This window comes from Conger conger, chromosome 3, assembly GCF_963514075.1.
Source record: "Conger conger chromosome 3, fConCon1.1, whole genome shotgun sequence".
NCBI classification, from domain to species: domain Eukaryota; kingdom Metazoa; phylum Chordata; class Actinopteri; order Anguilliformes; family Congridae; genus Conger; species Conger conger.
Window position 1 is genome coordinate 17706945 of NC_083762.1, and position 22331 is coordinate 17729275.

General features: G+C 41.9%; 2 protein-coding genes across 4 annotated transcripts in view; one reads left to right on the forward strand and one right to left on the reverse strand.

Annotated features, from left to right (window-relative positions):
* Window positions 1-1008: 1008 nt before the first annotated feature.
* Window positions 1009-4661, reverse strand: LOC133125071 (C-reactive protein-like). Its single transcript, XM_061236774.1, has 3 exons — window positions 4429-4661; window positions 2700-3055; window positions 1009-1737 (listed from the first exon to the last, which is right to left on the reverse strand). The coding sequence occupies exons 1-3, from the start codon at window positions 4529-4531 to the stop codon at window positions 1441-1443; spliced, it is 756 nt and encodes a 251-aa protein (XP_061092758.1). The 5' UTR covers window positions 4532-4661; the 3' UTR covers window positions 1009-1440.
* A 4727-nt stretch (window positions 4662-9388) lies between these two features.
* Window positions 9389-22331, forward strand: part of LOC133123267 (disks large homolog 4-like) — a 149232-nt gene continuing 136289 nt past the window's right edge. Inside the window, exons 1-3 of one of the 3 annotated variants that reach the window (XM_061233607.1) lie at window positions 9389-9504; window positions 10758-10877; window positions 15233-15303. In XM_061233607.1, the coding sequence (XP_061089591.1) occupies window positions 9486-9504; window positions 10758-10877; window positions 15233-15303 (210 nt within the window). In that variant the 5' untranslated portion in view covers window positions 9389-9485. Of the gene's footprint in view, window positions 9505-9651; window positions 9713-10757; window positions 10878-15232; window positions 15304-20258; window positions 20328-22331 lie in introns of those variants that run through there. The other 2 variants (XM_061233608.1, XM_061233609.1) reach the window with 2 other exon arrangements.

Below are 22331 nucleotides of genomic sequence, written 5' to 3' on the forward strand. Positions count from 1 at the left end.
ATTTTCTGTGTAATACCTCACCCATTATGGTGACTGAGACTATATGAATATTTGCTGAATGTTTGGTCTTGCAGTGTGGCATGGGAGCCAGGATTTGGAGAGCTATATATCTAAATGTCTTTTGATGTCTGTTTTCAAAATAACTATTTCTTTGTCAAGGCATTGTACACCTTGAGCACCAAGGAGCCCAACCATTCAAGAATCAGCACCTAATCTTTGGTTGATTGTCTAACCCCACAAATTCTTGTGCACAATAACTTGAGAGTAATGAAACTAAGATCTTGAAAAAAGCAGTTGGTAACTAATTAGCATTCTCTTTTTGGTCCTTTTCAGTGATTTTCCATAGACATGTATTTGTAATTTGTCTTTAAAGATGACTTTATATGGGGAATGAAAAAAATTGAATACAATTATGCTTCATCAGCCATCTGAGTCCTCTCCCACAATAGTCTGGTTGAAACAGAAGTAAGTGCCAGTCCCAGAGTTTTACCCAGGGCATCTTGCTAGACGCTTCAAGGTACAGCTTAGCATCATAATATGTTTTCCTATTTATGCTGTACATTTCCTACTGTAATATACTTTTTTTGAAACTAGATCCATCCATTATCTTAACCCGCGTATCCTGAACAGGGTCACAGGGGGGCTGGGGGGCTGGGGGCTGGGGGCTGGGGGGCTGGAGCCTATCCCAGCATACATTGGGCGAAAGGCAGGAATACATGGACCAGTCCATCACAGGGCACACACACCATTCACTCACACACTCATACCCACAGGGGTAACCCACGCAGACACAGGTAGAACATGCAAACTCCACACAGAGGCCCCGGCCGACAGGGATTCGAACCCAGGACCTCCTTGCTGTGAGGCGGCAGTGCTACCACTGCACCATCCGAGCCCTTCTTCAATTGACATTCAATTGGCCAAATGATGACTGGAACAAAATAATCATAATAGATCTCCAAAGTTGCAGATATAATACAATAATAATGAACAATCAAACTCTACACATGGGTTTGGGAAAACTGCCCCCTTTTTATTTGGACAAGACACCAATATGAATGTGTAAGCATATAGAAAGTTCGTGAATTTTCATGTGACATTGAATAAAATATTAAAAACACCATTATGATTCTGTAAAAAGGTACATGAAATGCATTTGCTAATCACAGAAAAAACACTTGAAAATCAGGTGTGTGGACCCAGAGAAGGCCAAAAGGGACTGAATAGGAGTCTTTATTATTGTGTGCAGAGACTTAAAATGCTTAAATCAATTCCATCAACCTGAAAATAAAATACAAATTTCTGACAAAAACAGTGGCTTGTTTATCTGAATAAACAATCGTTTTCTAATGAGAATAGAGCTCAAACAGACTGTTTTGAAAACAACCACCAATTCTGTAAAAACCTGTTCATAGATTTTTACAGAATTAAGCCAATACCTTACAGTGCTCTCTCAGTGCCCTGCCTCATCACCCTCCCTCTCATCTTGTTTCCTTGCTGTATTTCGTTTTGGTTGGCTTTTCCTACTTTCGCACTGAATTGCATTGGCTCCAGGACCACATACCCACTAGTGGAGTACTGCACATTCCGCCAGTTCAGCACCGTGCCCTGCTGTATGACGGACCCCTTAGAGAAGCTGGCAATGGCAGAGGGGGTAAGTACATAGCTCCATACATGTACGTCTGTCACCTGGCCAACAAATCCATATAATGCCAGGACAGGCTGCCCCGAGAACACCTGCAATGCACAGACACCAAAATAAAGTCACAATCATTGCACAGCGTTGGAAAGGCCTGAGAATACTGCTGCAACATTATCAGAACATTCATACACTATACCTGGGCAGTATATTGAATATCTGTTTGGCTAGATCTGCGATGGCCCAATAGCATTCCTAAAAGTTGCGTTTAGAAATACTGAACAATGAAAGGAAGAATGCTGTCTGCATGCTACAGAAAAGACACCGATGTTTTGTAAAAACATTGTTGAACTCGTGTGTAGGTAAGTCAATAAATTAAAAAGGAAATGAAGACAGAACAAAATGTTTCTTCATCCAGGTAGTCAATGGTCTTTCATGGCGCTGATGAAAGCTAGATACTGAAGCATTTGCCTTTTAATTGTTAATTTGTTATTAAGCTGATGCTTTTATCCAAAGTGACTAACAGATGATTAGAATAAGCAGGGAACAATCCTCCCCTTGTAATGCAGGGTTAAGGACCTTGCTCAAGGGCTGAACAGTTGTGCTGACCTTATCATGGTTACAGCTGGGCTTGAACCACCATGTTCAGTCATGTACATTAGCCACTAGCCACATAAAGGCTGTCCCCTTTATCTAACTTTGGACATTTTTATTTTTATTGCAGAAGTATTTGGCTCCATGCAATAAGTCTTTGCCCCCTTTAACTAAGTACAAAAAACATTTTTTTCTCCGAAATTAAGAATGATGTACAAGCCAAAACAAAGCAATTTTCAATGTCTCTGCAGTGAGTTGTACGACTAGGAGCGTTCAACACCAACCCTGCTACTGGGAAGTGACTGATCTGAATCCACACCGACCCTGCTACAGGGAAGTGACTGATCTGAAACCACACCGACCCTGCTACAGGGAAGTGACTGATCTGAATCCACACCGACCCTGCTACAGGGAAGTGACTGATCTGAAACCAGCTCCATCTGGTCACCCACACTGCCTCTCTCACCTGATTTCTCCACAGCCCTTTCCTGACGCTGGGGTTTCCATCCATCCAAACCTGGGCCATCCCAGTGCTGGATGTCCAAGTGGAACACAGTGCGATCCAGGGTGTATTCTTACTGTACATGTAGAAGAAGTTATTGAACAAGTCAGAGTCCCCCCCAACTGTCAAATTCATCTGTGCGACATTGCCCACGAGTGAGATGAACTGGCCGTTCATATTGAGAGTGAAGAATCTCTGGTTTGTCTCAGATTCAGACATTTGTCGCAGGCACACCGTGAAGGAAGTCAATGTACCAACACCAGTGGCCTGCAGCTGAACCCAGCTGTCCCTGTTCACACTGAACATCTGGCCCTTCAGATCTGTAGGAGACAGTAATCAGATATCAGATGTGGAGTTAGGAGGAGGATGCAGGTTTAACCAGTCTGGCCCTGAGTGGTTACTGGTCTTCGGTACAGGCATCAATTTAATGGTAAGACTGAGCTAAAAGCTTGTCTTGTGCAGTCTTGTCTAATGACTATTATTATAGAATAGTAATTATTATTACTATTATTATTCAATATCACAATATGATTTTTGGGCAAGTTCTATGTGTCAATTTATAATGGGGAATAGTTGTCACATGTGACTGACATGTGTGCTAATTAGGGCTATATCTCAAGGTCACCTCCACATGAGTGGAGCTAACAAATCAAAAGACACTTTATTCTCTCATCTACTCAGTACAAAAACATAATTTTGAACATTCATACCTAAAAAAGATTTATTACATAAAACGTGAAGTGCCATTTTTTCACCATTCTTTTGAAGGTGAAAGATAAGAAAACTATCCTCACCTCAGATTAGTGTAACTTTAACCACATACAAACAGGAAGTTGACAGGAAACCAAACACAATGGCTATTCAATTTTTGAGGTAATGACTCTTGTTATGGAGAAATTAAGTGTGACAATTTACTCTGCTGTACCCTACAATTGACCAAACACAATGTGTTTGTTTGCAAATTGTAGGCATTTTTAAAACATGTTCTGTTTGACACTAAATTGGCTCCACACTCTTGGAAAAAGGGTTCGAAAAGGGTTATTTGGTTATAACACACTTTTTAGTTATTCATGGAACCCTCTATCATAGGTGTGAAGTGTGAAACCTCCCAGACAGGGAACCATTTTGCCTGACAAAGAACCCTTTAACTAGACAGGGTTCTTCTATGGAATCACAGGGTTCCTACTGGAGTGCATAGTGTTGCCATATATAGTGTAATTAAATTATTTAAATGAAGTCCCCCATGTTTGACTAAAGTCGAGATAGTATGTTAAGAAAATGACCACAGAGGTAATTCTGTTTGCTATGGAAAGAAACCATTTGTGACTAATGAGTAAGAAGTAAGTAATAGTAAGAAAGCCCCACACTGTAGCCTCATACATTGGCCGATTTGAAAATTAACAATTAAACAGATTTGTTATCCGCTCGACTCGTTTGACAGGTGTTCCAAAACTTGTATGACATATATGGGCTAACGCCAGACCACAGACTTACTTTCCGGCGAAATTATCCCTGCACATTTTTAATAAACTATGATAATAGCATTTAATGGACACTGAAGTGTAAGAAGCGTAGAGTAACGTTAAAGTTGCATAACGTTTTTTCTGTAGACAGCATTATAACGTAATAACATAGGTAAATATGTATACATATTTGTAAATTATTCAACGCTTCCGTGTTGCGAAACAATTACCTGCCCCAGCATTGTATGTCACAGACGAGTTGGAAGGTTTTTCGGACACATACTGCTCCAGAATCGTTGCACACAACAGCGAGATGAAAATCAACGAAGCCATCGATAGTCCAACGGTTAGAGATATAAGCGAGGAATATGGCAATAGTTGGAATGCACACAGAATGCTATGCTATGTGACTGTCTCTTGATGTGCAGTGCTTAACCGAAGTTGGGATATCTGAACTGAGTTGCATTTCCTTGTATCTCCGTGGGGAGCATCAGCAACGGCTGTTGTAGTCAACGAATCAAAAGGAGCCTACTATACTAAACTTCCACTTAGTTCACACTAGTTGGTTGTTATTTTGTTATTTTCTTTCTTAGCCATCAAATAATCAGAAAATAGACAGTGTCCTTCCATCTCCCCCTGAGGTATACACACCAAGGTGACCATTTTCAACTCCAACATTTTAGACATCAGAATAATTCCTAAATAATTCTTAAGTAATTCTTCATGTAAAAGAAATAACAAGGAGATTTAATACCCATTGTGAGCCCCTTCTGTTAATCCTTACCATATGTATATGCCGGTGACACCCAACCCTTTCTCTCCTTCCCCCCATCAGACACACAGGTCTCTACCCGTATCTCCGCTTGCCTGAGAGACATCCAGAGCTGGATGGGCAACCACCATCTAAAGCTCAACCCAGGTAAGACGGAGGTAATCTTCATCCCTGCTCTAACCTCTCCCTTCTCCGATTTTTACCACAGTGACCTCATCCCCTAATGCAAGAAACCTTGGAGTGGTGATGGACAACAGGCTATTCTTCTCCAAGAACATCGCTATGGTGACCCGGGCATGCAGGTTCATCCTGTACAACATCCGGAGAATCCGACCCTTCCTCACCAACTACTCCACTCAGCTCCTTGTCCAAGCAATGGTCCTGTCCAGCCCGGACTATTGCAATTCTCTGCTGGCTGGCCTTCCAGCATCTGCCATCAGACCCCTACAACTGATCCAGAATGCTGCAGCCCATCTGGTATTCAATGTTCCCAGACATTCACATGTCACCCTCCTGCTCAGCAACCTCCACTGGCTGCCTGTTATGGCTCGCATCAAATTTAAAACTTTGGTGCTAGCGTACCAGGCAGTTAAAGGATCAGCCCCTGTATACATTCAATCGCTTATCAAGACATATACACCAGCAAGACCCCTCCGTTCTGTCACTTCGTGCCATCTGGTGCCTCCCCCTCGCCACACCTGCACTTCTCGCTCACAACTGCTGTCTGTCCTGGCCCCACGGTGGTGGAATGACCTCCCTGTGGATGTTAGAACGGCAGAGTCTCTGACCTCTTTCAAATGCAGAGTGCATCTCTTCAGGCTGCACCTTTCCCTCTCTAACTCACAACCATGATTAGCCTTATATATGCCATAGACTATCCATCCATCCATCCATTATCTGAACCCGCTTATCCTGAACAGGGTCGCAGGGGGGCTGGAGCCTATCCCAGCATACATTGGGCGAAAGGCAGGAATACACCCTGGACAGGTCGCCAGTCCATCGCAGGGCACACACACCATTCACTCACACACTCATACCTATGGGCAATTTAGACTCTCCAATCAGCCTAACCTGCATGTCTTTGGACTGTGGGAGGAAACCGGAGTACCCAGAGGAAACCCACGCAGACACGGGGAGAACATGCAAACTCCGCACAGAGAGGCCCCGGCCGACGGGGATTCGAACCCAGGACCTCCTTGCTGTGAGGCGGCAGTGCTACCCACTGCGCCATCCGTGCCGCCCGCCATAGACTATAATGGCACTTATATAGTTATATAGATATTGTTGTGTTTTGTATTAGCTATTGTATTGTTGTACTCAGGGTATTCTAGCTGCCAACTGTGGTATGCTAGTTTGAAAGTTGATGTATTCTTCAAGGGTTCTGATTGTATCTGTATGGTTACACTAGGACTCGGAACCGTGCTGTCCTCTCAGGTCCTCTTCACACTTGTACTTGTGTTTGATCTGCACTTTGTTGTACGTCGCTCTGGATAAGAGCGTCTGCTAAATGCCTTGTAATGTAAAAAAAATATGTAATGTATAGTAAGATCACAGATATGCAATTAGATTGTTCTAATATTAACATTCTAATACTGATGTAGCGATCACTGCTGGTAATTGAAAACAATGGAGTTCTGCTGCACTGATCTTTTTTTGCAAGAAAAATCCTAAAAAATCCTAAAAACCTACTCCTATGGTGGAATTATCTATTCCAGACCCATGTTTTTTTCTGAGAACACTGAAGGGCCAGTCTTTTGACTAAAGCAGGGGAAGGGGCATTTTAAGGGTCTGAACAAGGCCAGCTAGACTGGGTTTATGCTGTCATACTTTATAATCATTCTTTATAATAGTTATATACACAACAAACAGCACTACATGTCCATAAAACATATGCATATTGTAAAAAAAAAAAAAGGCTGCCAGTAATTAAAAATAGTTTAAATTTTAACGTTTCCTCTTTTTCACTTCCGAAAAATGTACTCCTGTACTGGAACTGTTTGACAATGGGAGGGAAAATGTTGTATTAGGGCCATTTTATGGGTCTGATCAAAGTTATTCTGAACAGACTAGCAGACAGCTAGACTGGGGTTAAGCAGCAAGGATAGGCTTGCATGGAGGAAACATTCTACTCCACTGTTCACAAAGGGAACGGGCAACCTGCCGTTGAAAGTATTCAACAACACAGCTGGTGTTGAAACATCCCATCTCTCCTCAAATTAGACACATTACATTACATTAATGCCATTTGGCAGACGCTCTTATCCAGAGCGACGTACAATAAGACACTTTTCATTGTTTTCATATGCAAGTGATTGACACTATTATGCCGGTAAAGACTAATTCTTTTTTTAAATAACAGTTTTTTTGGGGGGCGGGTAATTTCTTTTTGGGGGTGTAACTAAGTAGCTGAAGAACAAACTAGCACAAGGATTAAGTTGGGTGTCTATACCTAACACAAATAGCTATTTAAATACGTGTTCATGTCAATAAGTACTCATAGTTAATGCAATATAATTAAAAATCTTTCTCATAATAATTTTATGCTGACAATTGTAGTACACAACAAACACCACTAGATGTCCATAAAACATGTTCTGCACATTGTTAAAACGTGGCTGGTCTAAATAAATGATCAATTTTCTTATTTCTTAAATGCACCTCTTGAATACTATTTATAAACTATATCATTGCTGTTGCTGTCTGACCAAAAAATCTATTTCATCATGTTTAGTTACATTGCAGTTTTCCCATCTTAATGTTCTCTATGGCCTGCTGTTACTGTTGCTGAATACTACCCTGTGGAAACTATTATGTATTTATAAAAATAAAAATAATATCACAGCCTTTCATCTCAACATAACATAACATAACATAACAACATAACATAACATTACAAGGCAAGGAACCTCGGCGTGGTGATGGACAGCAGACTGTCCCTTTCCGAGAACATTGCGGCGGTGACCCGGTCTTGCAGGTTCTTCCTATACAACATACGGAGAATCCGCCCCTTTCTCACCCCCTACTCGACCCAGCTCCTGGTCCAAGCGATGGTTCTGTCCCGCCTGGACTACTGCAATTCCCTCTTGGCTGGCCTCCCAGCGTCTGCCATCAGACCCCTCCAACTCATCCAGAATGCAGCAGCTCGTCTGGTCTTCAACCTTCCCAAATACTCACACGTCACCCCCCTGCTTACTTCCCTCCACTGGCTGCCTGTCTTGGCTCGCATCAAATTCAAAACATTGGTGCTAGCCTTCCAAGCAGTTAAAGGGTCTTCCCCAGCTTATCTGCAAAAAATCATCAGACCCTACACCCCTGCCAGACCTCTTCGTTCAGCCTCCACAGGCCGCTTGGCACCTCCCCCTCTCAGAACCTCCACCTCACGCTCACGACTACTGTCTGTTCTGGCTCCACGGTGGTGGAACGAACTCCCCGTTGAGGTCAGAACTATAGAATCCCTCCCCACCTTCAAGCGCAAGCTGAAGACACACCTCTTCAAACAGCACCTCTCCCCATCCCTCCCTACCTCCCTGTGAACCTTAATTGTTGTCTCTGTGACTTGTGTATCAGTATTTTAGTTGGCTAGGTAAGCAGTGTTTGGATAGTTAACTTTGGTGACTTTTGCTCTGTTTGTTTGTTTGTTCAAAAAAAAAAAAAAAAAAAAAAATGGCCCTTGTCCTTATCTTTGTTGTACAGGTAGCAGTTGAAATTGTACTTACCTCAAGGGTCTTTCAGCGAACTTATCCCTGGTTATGGGTATGCACTTTGTTGTACGTCGCTCTGGATAAGAGCGTCTGCCAAATGCCAATAATGTAATGTAATGTAATGACAAGAACAGGCTATTCAACCCAGCAATGCCTACCTTCCTACCACTAAAGTATACCTACTGCTTAGTTTACCTAAAAGCTAGACAGTATGTAGCACCTTATGAAGCCTGGTCTTGAAAACCCACAGATTTTCTGCTTCTGCTACATGACCTGGTAAGATATTCCACAGACTTTAAAACATGCCCACCAATTCCAGCCCCTCTCCACTTTATTTTCTTATGAAGAAGGTTGCTGTTGTTGTGCTGATAGCAATGAACTTGTTTGTTTGGCAGACAGACTTCCAGAAAATCCAGAGAAATGTTGTTTAAATGAAACAAAAATGAATGAAGTGTTTCAAAAACTTTTCAGTTTTTTAAACGTTTTTTTTTTTTTCTTTTACAATTCTTTAAAGCCATTAACTTTGTTTTGAACACTGATTGAATACTGACCGAAAAGTGGTACGTAGGCCTATAATTAAATAAATTGCTTTCTCAACCATTCCATTTTGGACTCGAATCTTCGTAATTACGAGCATACATGCATAGGGTACCACTAGCAATCAAGGCATGTAATTGAGCAGTTGACATGCAACTTCATTTCCCAGAAGTCCATTCACCTCATCATTCAATCCCTAAATAGGTTTAAGCGCTGTCTCGAGCGGATCAGTTGGGAGACGAGAGAAAGTGGAAAAGAGAAACATAATTTGACAGCCATGCCGCTAAAACGAGAAGGTGAGCATTCATTTAGCCTTTTTCATGGAATGACAGAATCACTGTATTTTTACGAAAGTAAATTGCCGACACGTGTTGCGTTTTGGAGCGTCATAGGCATGTTCTTTGAACCAATTATTGCACATCTACGTTTCGAATCGATGGTAACAGGATTTCGCTGCAGTCACAAGTTTTCACAACATTGCATTTCAGTGTGGTTATGAGACAGGTAGTGTATATGTGCAAGTGACTAAGCGACGGCATGTAGCATCAACTGCTTTCACGTGACCACTGTTGTATGCACTTCGGTGCTTCGGTGCTTTTTTCTGTAAAGTTAGTAACGACACTGTTGCCTTACCTTATCTTAGCAGGGTATCTCTTGGCATGAAATTAATTAAATTCTGATCTCAGTAGTTTTAAGGCTAGAAGTTTTATATATATATATATAAAATGGGTGAAGTGCTTATTTAAAGTGATTGTAAAGGTAAATATGTGACGCTTCTAATTACATTGAATGACATTATTATGATATGTATCAAGCATCAGCAAAGTTAAGAGAAATCAAATGCATTGCAATATCAATTTATAGCAGATTACATCTATTCTGATTTGGGGATTGAATGGGTGGAGTTCAATTTATTACCAGACTCTCAGCCAGACTCTGCATCTCTTCCCATAGTTTCATGAGATCTATATTTTTTATAGAGAGATTTGTAGCATGCACTATGTGGCGGCATGGTGGTGCCGTGGCTAACACTGTCGCCTCCCAACAACAACGTCCACTGTTGGAATCCTGACTGGGGAGGCTTCTGTGTGGAGTTTGCATCTTGCTATTTTCAGCTCTTAATCCCTCTACTAACCTTATCCCTCTCCCATTCCTCCTCCTTCTTCAATACAATTTATTGTGGGTACCTTTTTTGAGGAGTTGAGGAGGGAGATGGAGTGGTGGGGCAGTCAAGACCATACCAATACAATCCTGACAATGTTTTCAGTACAGATTTTATGTCTGACTTGAAGTGTGTGTTATTATAGTTATTTACATTATTTTGAATTGATATTTGGTGGATGTGTAGTGGATGCATCCTTCTGTGCTAATTCATGTTTAGCTCTTTTTCCAGCCAATTTTCAGTCACTTTAATGTCACAACAAAGCACATGCAGCACCAATCCATGTTGTGTGTGTGTGTGTGTGTGTGTGTGTGTGTGTAGCTATACCTCTGTCTGCGCTCTGATTGAGTCTTAACCTCTTTGTCGGTTTGCTGGTTTCCCTGGCAGACACAGAGAAGGCTCTACAGGCCATGGAGGCCTGCCAGTCTGCAGCAGATGAGGGGTTCAGGGTTCGAGCCGAGAAGTTGCTACACATCTTTCAAAGTGACCTGTTCCAGGCCCTCCTGGGTGAGAGAATCCTGCCCCTCTACAAGAAGCACTCAATGTGGTCCAGCTAGGGTATATTACTGGAACCAGTTAGACTGCTTTACATCAGTCATGGGCTGGCTTCCATTCAATTTTAGCACATTCCCTTCCCTTCCTGTCTTCCCTTGAAGGAGGTATTTCCTGACTAAATTTGTGACATGCATCAAGCAAACTTGTTCTGCAAGGGAGAATAGATGATGAACAAACATAAATGGAATTGAACCACCTTCGCAACCTGTATAGGAAGTAACCTTGTCTCTGTGCGCAAGTATTTTATTTTTCTGTCGGATGATTTGGAATGTTCATGAATAATTCATAACAACCTCCCTAGCTTATTTTTTAGCGATAATAAAAACACACCAGTCTGTTTTTATAAAACATTAGTGAGGATTTCTTAAACCTCACTGAAAAACAAACAAAAAACATGTAGACTCAAGTATCTGACAAAGTTAGATTCTCAGTTCTTAATCCTCCCTCCCATTCCTCAACATGGATTTCATGAATTATTCCCGAAACCTCCCGAACTCCTGAAATGTGCCTCTTCCATTTGAAAGCGTACAGATTTGCTCCTCTCTTCTTCACACATGGGACATTGCATTATGGGATTTCCCTTCTTGCATTTTGTACTCTAGGTGAGATGGAGGAAAAATACAAGGGTATATAATTGCTCCCTCATCTTTCATAATTCCATATTTTTATAATGCCATTTTTGGGTATTCCCCCCTTGAAGCAAGGTAAGGGAACGTCAGGAAGAAAGCATTCAATTTGGGATGGAACCCAGCCATGAGCCTGAGCCTCCTGAGCCCGTTTTTGCGACTTAACTTTTTTAAGCCTCTCAGTTGCTCTTTCTGCTCACACTTCACTTCTTTCATTCAGGCAACTCACCATTCTACCTCCTCCCCACAGCCTCCAAGAACCTGATGAGTTTTTCTCTCTCTTGGACAAAGGTTATTTTGAGACTTGCGAGGCAGAATAGCTTGGGTTCACTAAATAGTTTTTCTACTAAATATTTGATGACTCTCTGATTAGGTATTGCTGTATTTTGTTATTTTAAGTGAGATTTAGCACTTTTCCAAAGAAAAGCAGTGCTTTAGATTAGAACGGATGTTGCCCCCAAGAGGCTCACTTTTGTTTAGGCCTATTGGGCTGGAGTTTGTGCTGTTGCTTTCTGTAGCCTCACACTTAGAGAGACACATCTATGTTCTTGAGATTTTATGCAAAAGCAGGTTGACGTTTTCCAACCAAAAAAATATTTTGCAATGCCAACATCTAAATGGAGGACTTTGGAGGTGTTCAAAGGGATCTGTCATCTGAGTGAATATTTCTGAGGAAGAAAGTGAGCACAATAGGGGGCATTTTCAGTGACTTCACCCCATTTTATATCGGTGAGCATCTAAATACATTCTCAAAATATTTAATTCTTATTCAATATGCTTATAAATATGCTTGCTTTTGAATAATAAATAGCATGTGCAATTGTGGAACGTGTTTGACTTGTTGATGGAGGTTGGATATTTGACAAAAACTCAAGTCAATGCACCTTAATGAATATACTAGTATACAAGATGGCATTATTGTGATTATTGTACTTATTTTTTATGATCTTCTCGACCTGTTTCTGTCTGAGGATAGCTGCAAGGAGAGGGAGTTTGGGACAGAGAGGTAGGGGAGGGTGACAGGCAGGTGGGAAGTGCAAACACTTTTTTTCAGGATAAAAAGTGTTGTATAATTTAGTTTAAAAAAAGCAGTATTTCACACCTCATATGACCAATAATAAAATGTATGTCCTTTTTGGAAAACTGCCTAGATATTAGAAAAAACAATTCTCAAGTTTGGTGATATTGTCCTCAAATTTGAAAGGGGATTTGTCCAGTGTGGTGAATTGGCTCCATTGTGTTTCTAAGCACACCAGCCACAGCTACAATAATCTGTATCCAGTCAAAAACATAAAATCTTTTCAGTGGGGAAAAAAAGCTTCCACTTTCACTGTGTTTGAGCTTCTGTAACTTCTGTACAGGATTATGCCTTTTGTCAAAATGGTTCAAGAATTGTAACCATTTTATTTTCGGTATGTCATTTTCAAGTGTGGCGGCGCGGATGATGCAGTGGGTAGCACTGCCGCCTCACAGCAAGGAGGTCCTGGGTTCGAATCCCCGTCGGCCAGGGCCTCTCTGTGCGGAGTTTGCATGTTCTCCCCGTGTCTGCGTGGGTTTCCTCCGGGTACTCCGGTTTCCTCCCACAGTCCAAAGGCATGCAGGTTAGGCTGATTGGAGAGTCTAAATTGCCCATAGGTATGAGTGTGTGAGTGAATGGTGTGTGTGCCCTGAGATGGACTGGCGACCTGTCCAGGGTGTATTCCTGCCTTTCGCCCAATGTATGCTGGGATAGGCTCCAGCCCCCCTGCGACCCTGTCCAGGATAAGCGGATTAGGATAATGAATGAATGAATCAATCAATGAATGAAGTATCGCTCCTTTCAAGAAAAAAGGCGATACTTAATGGGTTAAAGCAGGTCAAATGGGTGTTTGATAACTGTCTAAATTTAAAATGTAATTTAAAAAATGTGTGTTTACTCAGGTGCCCTTTGTCTAATATTACATGTTGTCTAAAGACCTGAAACCATTCAGAACTGAATACGGCGGCAGTACAGGCTTGGCATAGCATCACTAGGGAAGATACCCAGCATCCGGTGATGTTTAGCCTCACAGACTTCAGGCTGTCCTTGAATACAAAGGATTTGCTACCTAGTACTGAATATGATTTAAAAGAAAAATTCCGATAATTGTTTCTCCAATTACTTTTATGTATTTTATACAATTATGTATAAAAAGGGCTGTAATTCCTACATGGATGGATGTCAAGGCCAAATTAAAGTTGATTATCTGCACTTTAACCTCATGACATATAGAATATCCCATATATGAAATGCATGTTCAATTTGGCCAGTCAAGAATTTTTCAGTATTTGGCTTTGAAAAACTCCTTTGTTATTGTAGCAATGTTTTGGATCATTGCTTTGCTCTAGGATGAAGCACCGTGCAATGAGCTTGGAGGCATTTGCTTGGACTTGAGCAAATAAATTGCTTCGGTATGCTTCAGAATGCTTGAGTAGTTACGTCATCAATAAAGCCAAGTGAGACATGTTTTCTTGATTTGGCTACTCCACAATTGTAGATTTGTAATCATACAATGTGGTAAATATTTTATTAAAGGGCATGTGCATATATTTTGGTTTCACCATACAACACTTTTCATACATAGCCCCCTTATGGGCAATTGTGGAGTACAGAGACGAATACAAAGATGCCTTTGTCCCAAATGTTATGGAGCTCACTGTGCATAGTATTATTTCTGTACATAAACAGAATGAGAAGGGATTATATTTGGTCATAATATTAATGAGATTTCCTACTCCCATGACGAAAATCCTGTGCGTCATCAAATGCAATTTTTCTCTAGTATATTTAATTTGACCAGAGCAGGGTTTATTGGTGGGTTTACTGGAGCTTTGAGCTAGTATTAGCAGGGAATCCCAGACAGACATTGCTATAGCACATATGACACCTCCACCCCCCCCCCCTATTTATAGTGAGCAGTAATCTGGGTTTGGGTTTGGGATTAGTCCCACACTGACATCACGAGGGATTAGGGTGATCTACACAGGAAACACAACGCAGAGGGAGGGCTCTTGGGTATAGCAGAATGTTATAGCCTAGATGGGGAGAGGGACAAGGGCAGTGTGTTCTCTCCACAAGCTACCTGACCTTTTCTCTGGCCATACCATTATGTCTGGTCTAGAAACTGCTCAACATCTAAATTAAAGCAACCACTGCCTGGCACGGTAAAAATGGCTTCAGTATCTTTTTGGCACTTTGCTGTTAAGATGACACTTAAAATAAGACTGTGCCACATGCCACCCTAGTGAAGCTTATGAGAAATTGCCAACAAAATGGTTGATGGTTTGACATGGCATCTCATAACATACAGTACATTCACCTGCTTAAAATGTGTATGTCTAAAACATAGCGGCCTTTTGACATGTCACATTAGGAAATGACTACTATTCCCACCTGCATTTCCTTTACCATTTCCATGTGCACTCCTTCATCTGGTTTTGTCACATGAAGGCTTTTGCATGTAACTTCACCTGCCTGTTGTGTGCTCACACCCATCCAATTGGTGCTCTTTGTTCGAGTCCATATCTGTGCCATAATCAGTGTAAGCACATTGGCACTGCCTGGCACTTGCCAAAAGTTTTGTTTCTAAAACAGGTACAGCACAGGGGCATCGGCCCATACTGAATAACATGCCTCCATGTCTCTCCTCTTTCTGTCCACAGACATTCAGGAGTTCTATGAGCTGACAGTGGTTGAAAACCAGGGAACAGATATGGCACAGACTCCAGTACAGGTAGGACCTGTAGCTCAGTCATGCTTTCTTCTTCCTCTCAAATGGAAACCCACATTTTCAGCTGGACTCTCTTGTAAAAACAAAAATCAGTTGCAACATTTCTCATTTAAAATGAAATAAAGGTGTAGTTATATTCATCAATGGGCAAGTTTATTTGGTGATGCTGAAGGGCATTTTCAGTGCCTGGGGATCCATGCTGGAGGAATACTTGGTACTCTGTGTGACAGTTGGTTGAGCTGTATGCTGAGGGCCTTTATACCGCCTTGTGCTCCTTGTCTGTGACGTTTGGTGATTAGCTGCGGCTGAACTGCATCACTGTGAGCCGTTTATCAGCAAAAGGACAAATATGAAATGCACAATACAAGTAAATTTGATTTTGAAATGTCCAATCCAATCCCTGTGAAGTATCACTCATACTTTTGCATAGTCTCAACTTTATGAGAATATTTGTTTTAAACAAATAGTATAATTTTAACGTTGGCGGTGGCAAGTTATGCTATTATATACACCATATATTGTGCATTTTTACATTTTCAAATATGTTGCATTGAAAATCAGTAAGAAATGCAAAGGACCATTGGTTTTTGTAGCGCTGGTGTGTGATATTGATCTGTTAGCCTGTAAGGCAAAGTTCCACATTGTCTTGTCCCTCAGGTCTTGTAAAATTCATGGAAGCACACATTACAAGCTGTGTTCTGAATGCTCTCTCAGACAAAAAAGGAAAAGTGGAACACATTGATTGTACTTGTATGTGTCCACTCATTGCTACACCCTATATTCAGGCTTTATTACTTTATATTTCTATTCCTTGTTAGTTTAGTTGTATGTTATATAGCTGTGTCTTGCTCGTCTTTGGGATTAATTTCCCCTTTAAAAGGAAAGCGAAGTAAAATCGGCATTTTAAATCTGAAACGCTAATTGATGTTTCATCATTACACAAATGTCACAAAATAATCTAAGCATTATTGTCTGGCACAGTCCACACGCAGAGACAAGCTTAGTGTGTCTCCTGGACGAGTGGCGAGTCATTCGAATAGACTATTGATATTATCAGCATGTGTCGTCTTTTTATGTGATTGTAGTGGTGATAATGTTGTGGTGGCGTTGCGCTAATGGGTTGTTAGCGTCACGCGTGCATTCGGTTCTACATAAAAACCTGTCTCGTGCCGTCACTGCGACCAGTTGTGACACACAGCAACGCAGTCTGACGGTGAGGGGGACAGGAAAAGAGCAACCCCCACTGCGGAGATAATGCTTTTGCTCCGAGAGAATCTCGGAGCCTCCTGCAGGACTCTCTCCTGCTCACAAATCCGCTCTGTCTTCTGTAAGCCCACTAATGCTGGCATTAAACCCTTTTTTTAACGTGGTAAAGCGCCCCCTGCTGGTTGGAGCAGGTACACCATGACTTCCATATCCATTGGATCCGTGAATTTGATGTAATTTTGGCAGGTCACCGAAGAATAACATCTAACATGTCCAGAATCTGGCTAAAAAGACTCAATACAAAATGGAGACACTGCTTAATCAAGAAATATAAACAATGAAAATGAGTTGGTTGCAGTTTCCACCCACTGCAACTAATAATTGATGGACTTCTGCTGTCTTCAGTTTTTGAATCCCTGTTTTGGAGAGGCTACAAAATGGATGAAACCATGCAAAGCTTAGATTTGTGTTATATCAATGATGCTGATGAGCTTTGACGGAGTGGTGTTATACAGAGTAAACATGGCTATTTACACTGGACATCCCAGGGCACTATGCCAGGGTACTCTAATGTACTGTATTTGTTGTTCGTGGACACATATTTCTACATGTTTCTACGTCTGTGTGATTTTGTCCACTAGAGGGCAACAGAGATCCACAATATATTCTTTATCATCGGAGGTGGAAAAGGGACATGTGTCTGCATGAGCTTTATGTTGTATGCCTTAGTGTGTCTGATCACTGTGTGTGTGTGTGTGTGTGTGTGTGTGTGTGTATCCAATTTCTGCATATAGTTAGGCATGTCTGTAAATAATTAATCACTCCTTATTTGATTTATCTCTTCCCTCTCTCTCGGTTCCACTCATCTTCTCCTTTTCTCTGGCTGTAATTTTGAGTATTATGTATGTGAAGGGAGCTGATTTTCTGTTGTGATTCAGTGAGAAAAGGAATAGAATGCTTGCTGCCTCCATTGCGTTGCATAGGCTGTGAGTTGTGTGTAAGCACAATCACAGTGTATGCATGTGTGTGTGTTTGTGTGCATCAGTGTGTGTGAGAGTTTTTCTGTTCATATATCAATACAAATGTGTGTATCGATGTAGTATTTAATGAGTGTCTGAGTTTGTCACAAAAATGGGATTTGACTTGGGTGTCCCTGGATTTCTGTGATTTTGTATGCTTCTGTTTCTATTTGAATGGATGGGCTTCAAGTGCCCTTGGCTATGCCACTATGTGTTTGAATGTAATTGGATTTTGTGTGCACATATGCATATCTACGGGATTATAAGAGCGTGTATGTGTGTGTGTGAGATGTATTTCGATGCAGGTGACATGGTGCTTTCTCCATAATGTGCCATAAAGCATAAATAAAATAGGCAGCTAGGCTTTGCTGGGGCAGACATTGAGTTGCATTTGATACAGAAGCTTGTTCGGTTCTGGTTATGTAATGGCATTTTGGTGTCAGCATGTCAGCAAATTGTGGATGGCTAAATTCATGTGTGTGTATGCCTTTTGTCAGCTATGGGAGTATATTCTGCTTGGGGAATCAGTATGTGTTTACCATTTAGAATTGCTTTAGTGCTGCACCATTGCACCTTAGTCGGGGGGGATCTGGCAGGGGGGAGGCACACTCACCATGCACTCATACTGCTGATGATGCAACACGCATTCTCTCACACCCCCGACAAAGCCCACTCTGTAGTACAGCCCACGTTCTTAAAGGCAGAGCGCATGACAGAAAAGTGTACCTTATTCTAGCCATTCCTCTACCTTGACATGCAATCAAATTCAATGAATTACCTACCACCATTTCCCCCATTTTTACCGTCTCTCCATAATACGCCTCTGGCTTTTTAACCTTTCGTCCTCTTTACTAATCATTGACGTAGTCTCTGTTAAAAGACAAAAAAATCTTATTTAATTGCAAATAGTACAAAATAAAGACAAAATAAAGGACGTAATAATAATTTTGTTCTCATATTGTATAGAAATAAAGGGAATATGTTTGGCTCACAATCTTTGGAGCAGACCAAAATTAATAAAATGTACACTTTTTCAGGAATAAAATCCAGTTGGTGAAAAGTGATTCTCATAAAGACAGGTCACTGCATAGAAATAATTTGTTTATCGAGTAAAGACAATCTACAGTAAGTGACAGATTATGCCCATTTGCTTCCTTTACTCTTTCTAAGTAGCTGTTAAATTAAATGATGATGGCTCAGTTTGTTTTTCACTCTGGCTTACTCCACCAGAATCTCTGTTTCTTTCCCCTAATGTCTTACACCCCCATGCACAGAGGCAGGTGAGGGAGTACTGCCTGCAGACTCCTCTAGCCACTCCCCATCTGACCTCTGACCCCTCCTTTGGTTTGGATGGACAGCTGCTAATAGGAGCCCTGGTCAAACAGCAGCTGTTAGTGTGAGATACACGTGTGTGCAAACACGTACGTGTGCGCACACACATACACACTTACACACACATGCACACACACGAGTGTGTGCGCTCATGCGCGCATGCACACACACACACACATACACACTTATACACACAAACGTGTACGCACATGCATACATACACATGCGCACAAAACCACAACATGTATCCATCAGACTGAGCATGCAACACACTGAACACACATAATATGCGATACATACATTTGCACATAGGAGACAGTGACACACACATTTCTTTTTACACTTACTGACTTCCCTGTACTGATCACCACAGCAACGTCCACATGGCAACAACCCTTTCCATCTCCACGGCAACAACTGCACTATCGCTAAGGCAACAGCTGCACGATGCCACGGTAACAAGACCCCCCCCCCACCCCCCCCTCACTCACACATCCCCTCCCTCATTTTTCTTCCAGTTCATTCAGTGCCTCTTTTTTGTCATGGTAATCAGGATTGTTCGCACACAGTTATGTCTCTTCATCTGTGCTCTCCATTTTCTAATCTCTCGCTCACTTTCTCTTGCGTTCGGATAAATTAATTTCTTATTTACGCACACAAAATTCTCTCCCTCCTTTTGCACCTTCCCTTTCTCCATCTGACTCTGTGCCTTCTCATCTTGCCGCTCATTAATTCTGCGTTCACGTTTTCTAGCCCTCTCTCATCATCTCTGTTGCTTCTTCTCTCCCTCTCTCTCTCTCTCTCTTTCATGCTCTCTCGCCCATCCTCTCCTCTCCCCGCGCTCTGCTCTGCTACTCCTGCTTCCATTTCTTCCTCCGCTGCTCCTCTGCCATTCCCCTCTCTCTTTTGCCTTTCTTTGTGGAGCAATTCGTCTGCTTGCTCTTACCACTGTTTTCATTGTTTTCCTTCCCCCCTTTCCCTGTCCCTTCCTTCCATATTCCACCACTCATATCTCCCATTCCTCCTTCCCTCACCCCGCCATCCCTGGGTTCCTATACCTCACCGCCTCTCAGTTTGTCCTACCCTCGCTCCCCCTGTCACAGGCAGAAATGCACTGATATGCTCCCCCTCCTCTCTCTTTCTTACACATCGCCTCTAAACCCCCCACTTTCTCTTTCTCTCTCCCTCCCTCTCCCTCCCTCGCTCTTTCTCTCTCTCTATACCCCCCTCTCTGTCCCTCCCTCTCTCACTTCACATCTCCCCCCTCCTTCCTCTCCTTCTCTGGTTCAGTCAGTGTAATCAAAGAGAGATAAACGGAAAGAAAAGAGAAGAAGGGATAGGCAGGAAGACGGAAGGAGTGGGGAAGGCTGGGGAGGGTGTGGGGTCTAGCCCTCTTTTTTGGGGGGTTGAGCGAGAATCCACCTGTTTGTATTCAATACCATGGATTGTCTCTGCATTGTGACTACAAAGGTAAGTGTAGCCGAGGCTTCGGACAGCTGGTTGTGTGCGTGCGTGTGTGTGTGTGTGAACAAGGGAATAAGAGATGGGGTTAAAATGTTAGCCTTTTCCTCCCCAGGACCCCCTCTTTATCTTTCTCCTGCTCTGTCCTTTCCCCCCGTGCTGCCTTTATAAATGTCCATTCGCTTTGAATTGTGTAATTACCTCTGTGCTGTGTGTAGTTTTCATCCAGTTCTCCCTCTGATCTTTCCCCCTTTTATGCCCGTTTCCTTTTCCCCTGTCTGGGGATGAAAAGAGGAGCTTTTGTCTCAGAACTCTGTATGCGTGCGTCTGTTCTCTGCGCGAGTGTGAGATGTGTTTCTAAATGGGAGAGTGTGAGATGCGTTTCTAAACGAGAGAGTGTGAAATGTGTTTCTAAATGGGAGTGTGAGATGCGTTTGTGGACGAACGTGCCTCTTCTCTCTCCCTAATGGCTTTGATTGGGGGGTTTCTGGGTTTGATGTGTTCCTGTTTGGGATGTGTGAGGTACCGGCACCTGGCCCAGAGAGACATATCGCGTTCAGGGAATGGCATTGGTGTAATAAAAAAAAAATTGAAATAAAAGAAGTGATAATTAGCTATAGTGTGCCATCGTAGCGCTAGAATACAAATAATTTTGGTGTCGAGATGTTTTGATCATAATCATTATTAAGGCATAATAACGGTGGTGAGGAAATGTGGTCGGTATTGGGGGAAGCTGGAGGACTGTTTATGTAATGATGGATGAGTGTAAAGTGTATGTTTCCTCATCGCTGTATACTGTATGCCCCTAAATCTCACTGCGTTCTGGTGATGAGACACAGCTCTGGTTTTATCCAAACCCATGAAATGTGGCAGAGCGCGTGAACATGGTTTTTTTGTCTGTGTATGTGGAGTGGAAACATTTCTGTTCCCTCTGTCGATCCTGCTGAGGTCCTTACAGTTGTAAAATGCCGGGTTTGTGAATGAACTGAACTGCCTGTCGTGGGGCTGTGTGGATCGGAAGGAGTGTTCGCACTCTGAGACGATAACTTTATCATTTTGGGAATTACCTAATTTACCTACCATGCAATACAGCTGGTCTTTGAAGGAAAATTGTATTCGTTTCAGGTTACAGGTTGTTGGTCCCATCAGAGCTGCATTTCTTGGAAAGTTAATTATTTTTCTGTTTGAGGAATTTAATATCTATGGTACTTGTGAATCCACAGACCCCCCACCATACCATGTGTTGTTGCTACTAGCACAAATACGATAATTTATAATGTTTTATAGTGGTGACTTAGCCTTAACTAGTCTCAGATCTGATTAAATTTGTGTAGCACTTGAACTATATGGCTTACAGCATAGGCAGCATTACCTTAAGTATGACATTACGTCTGTCATAGCCAGCCATGACAGGTTTACGACATCTGCCACAAGCTGTACTACCCTACCATGACTGGATATGACAGGTACTAGGTCATGCTTATGATATTGGAATGTAGGCTTGATGGCATATATGTGAAGTGTATTGTTATCAAAATGCGTATTATGAGCACTGTTTTTAAGCTTTTAGATACTCAAGTACTCATATTTCAGCTACTGTCTAACACTGTCTAATGAAAGCAGGCTAAGCATCTATGTATCTCAATGAGTGGTCGACACTGGCAATTTTAAGGGAATATCTGAATATCTTTGAAACAAGTGTATTCAGTTCTAAGCAAAAAAAAAAATTGCCTCAATTAAAATGTATACTTTTTTGTTCATCCATTAAAACATTTTGTATATTAGGTTACAAACTTGTAGTCCGAAGTTAAAAAATCCAGTTCCCTACCCATTCCCCAGTGCTGCTATACTGCTCACTCTTCTATAGAATCCATAGATTTAGCTTTTCTGTTTGGCTAGCCGTCTCCTGTATTGAACAGAAATGTATTTAGTTTCATAAATCAACTTGTGACTGTGCCATGGGAGCTGTCTACTATAGGCAGAGTGCTGTGCTAAAACCTACTCTAATACAGG

Coding starts and splice junctions, on each gene's coding strand:
- LOC133125071 (XM_061236774.1), bottom strand. CDS start 4,531: ATGGCTTCGTTGATTTTCATCTCGCTGTTGTGTGCAACGATTCTGGAG. Junction 3,056..4,428: donor GACATACAATGCTGGGGCAG/GTAATTGTTTCG, acceptor TGTCTCCTACAG/ATCTGAAGGGCCAGATGTTC. Junction 1,738..2,699: donor AAGGGCTGTGGAGAAATCAG/GTGAGAGAGGCA, acceptor TGTGCATTGCAG/GTGTTCTCGGGGCAGCCTGT.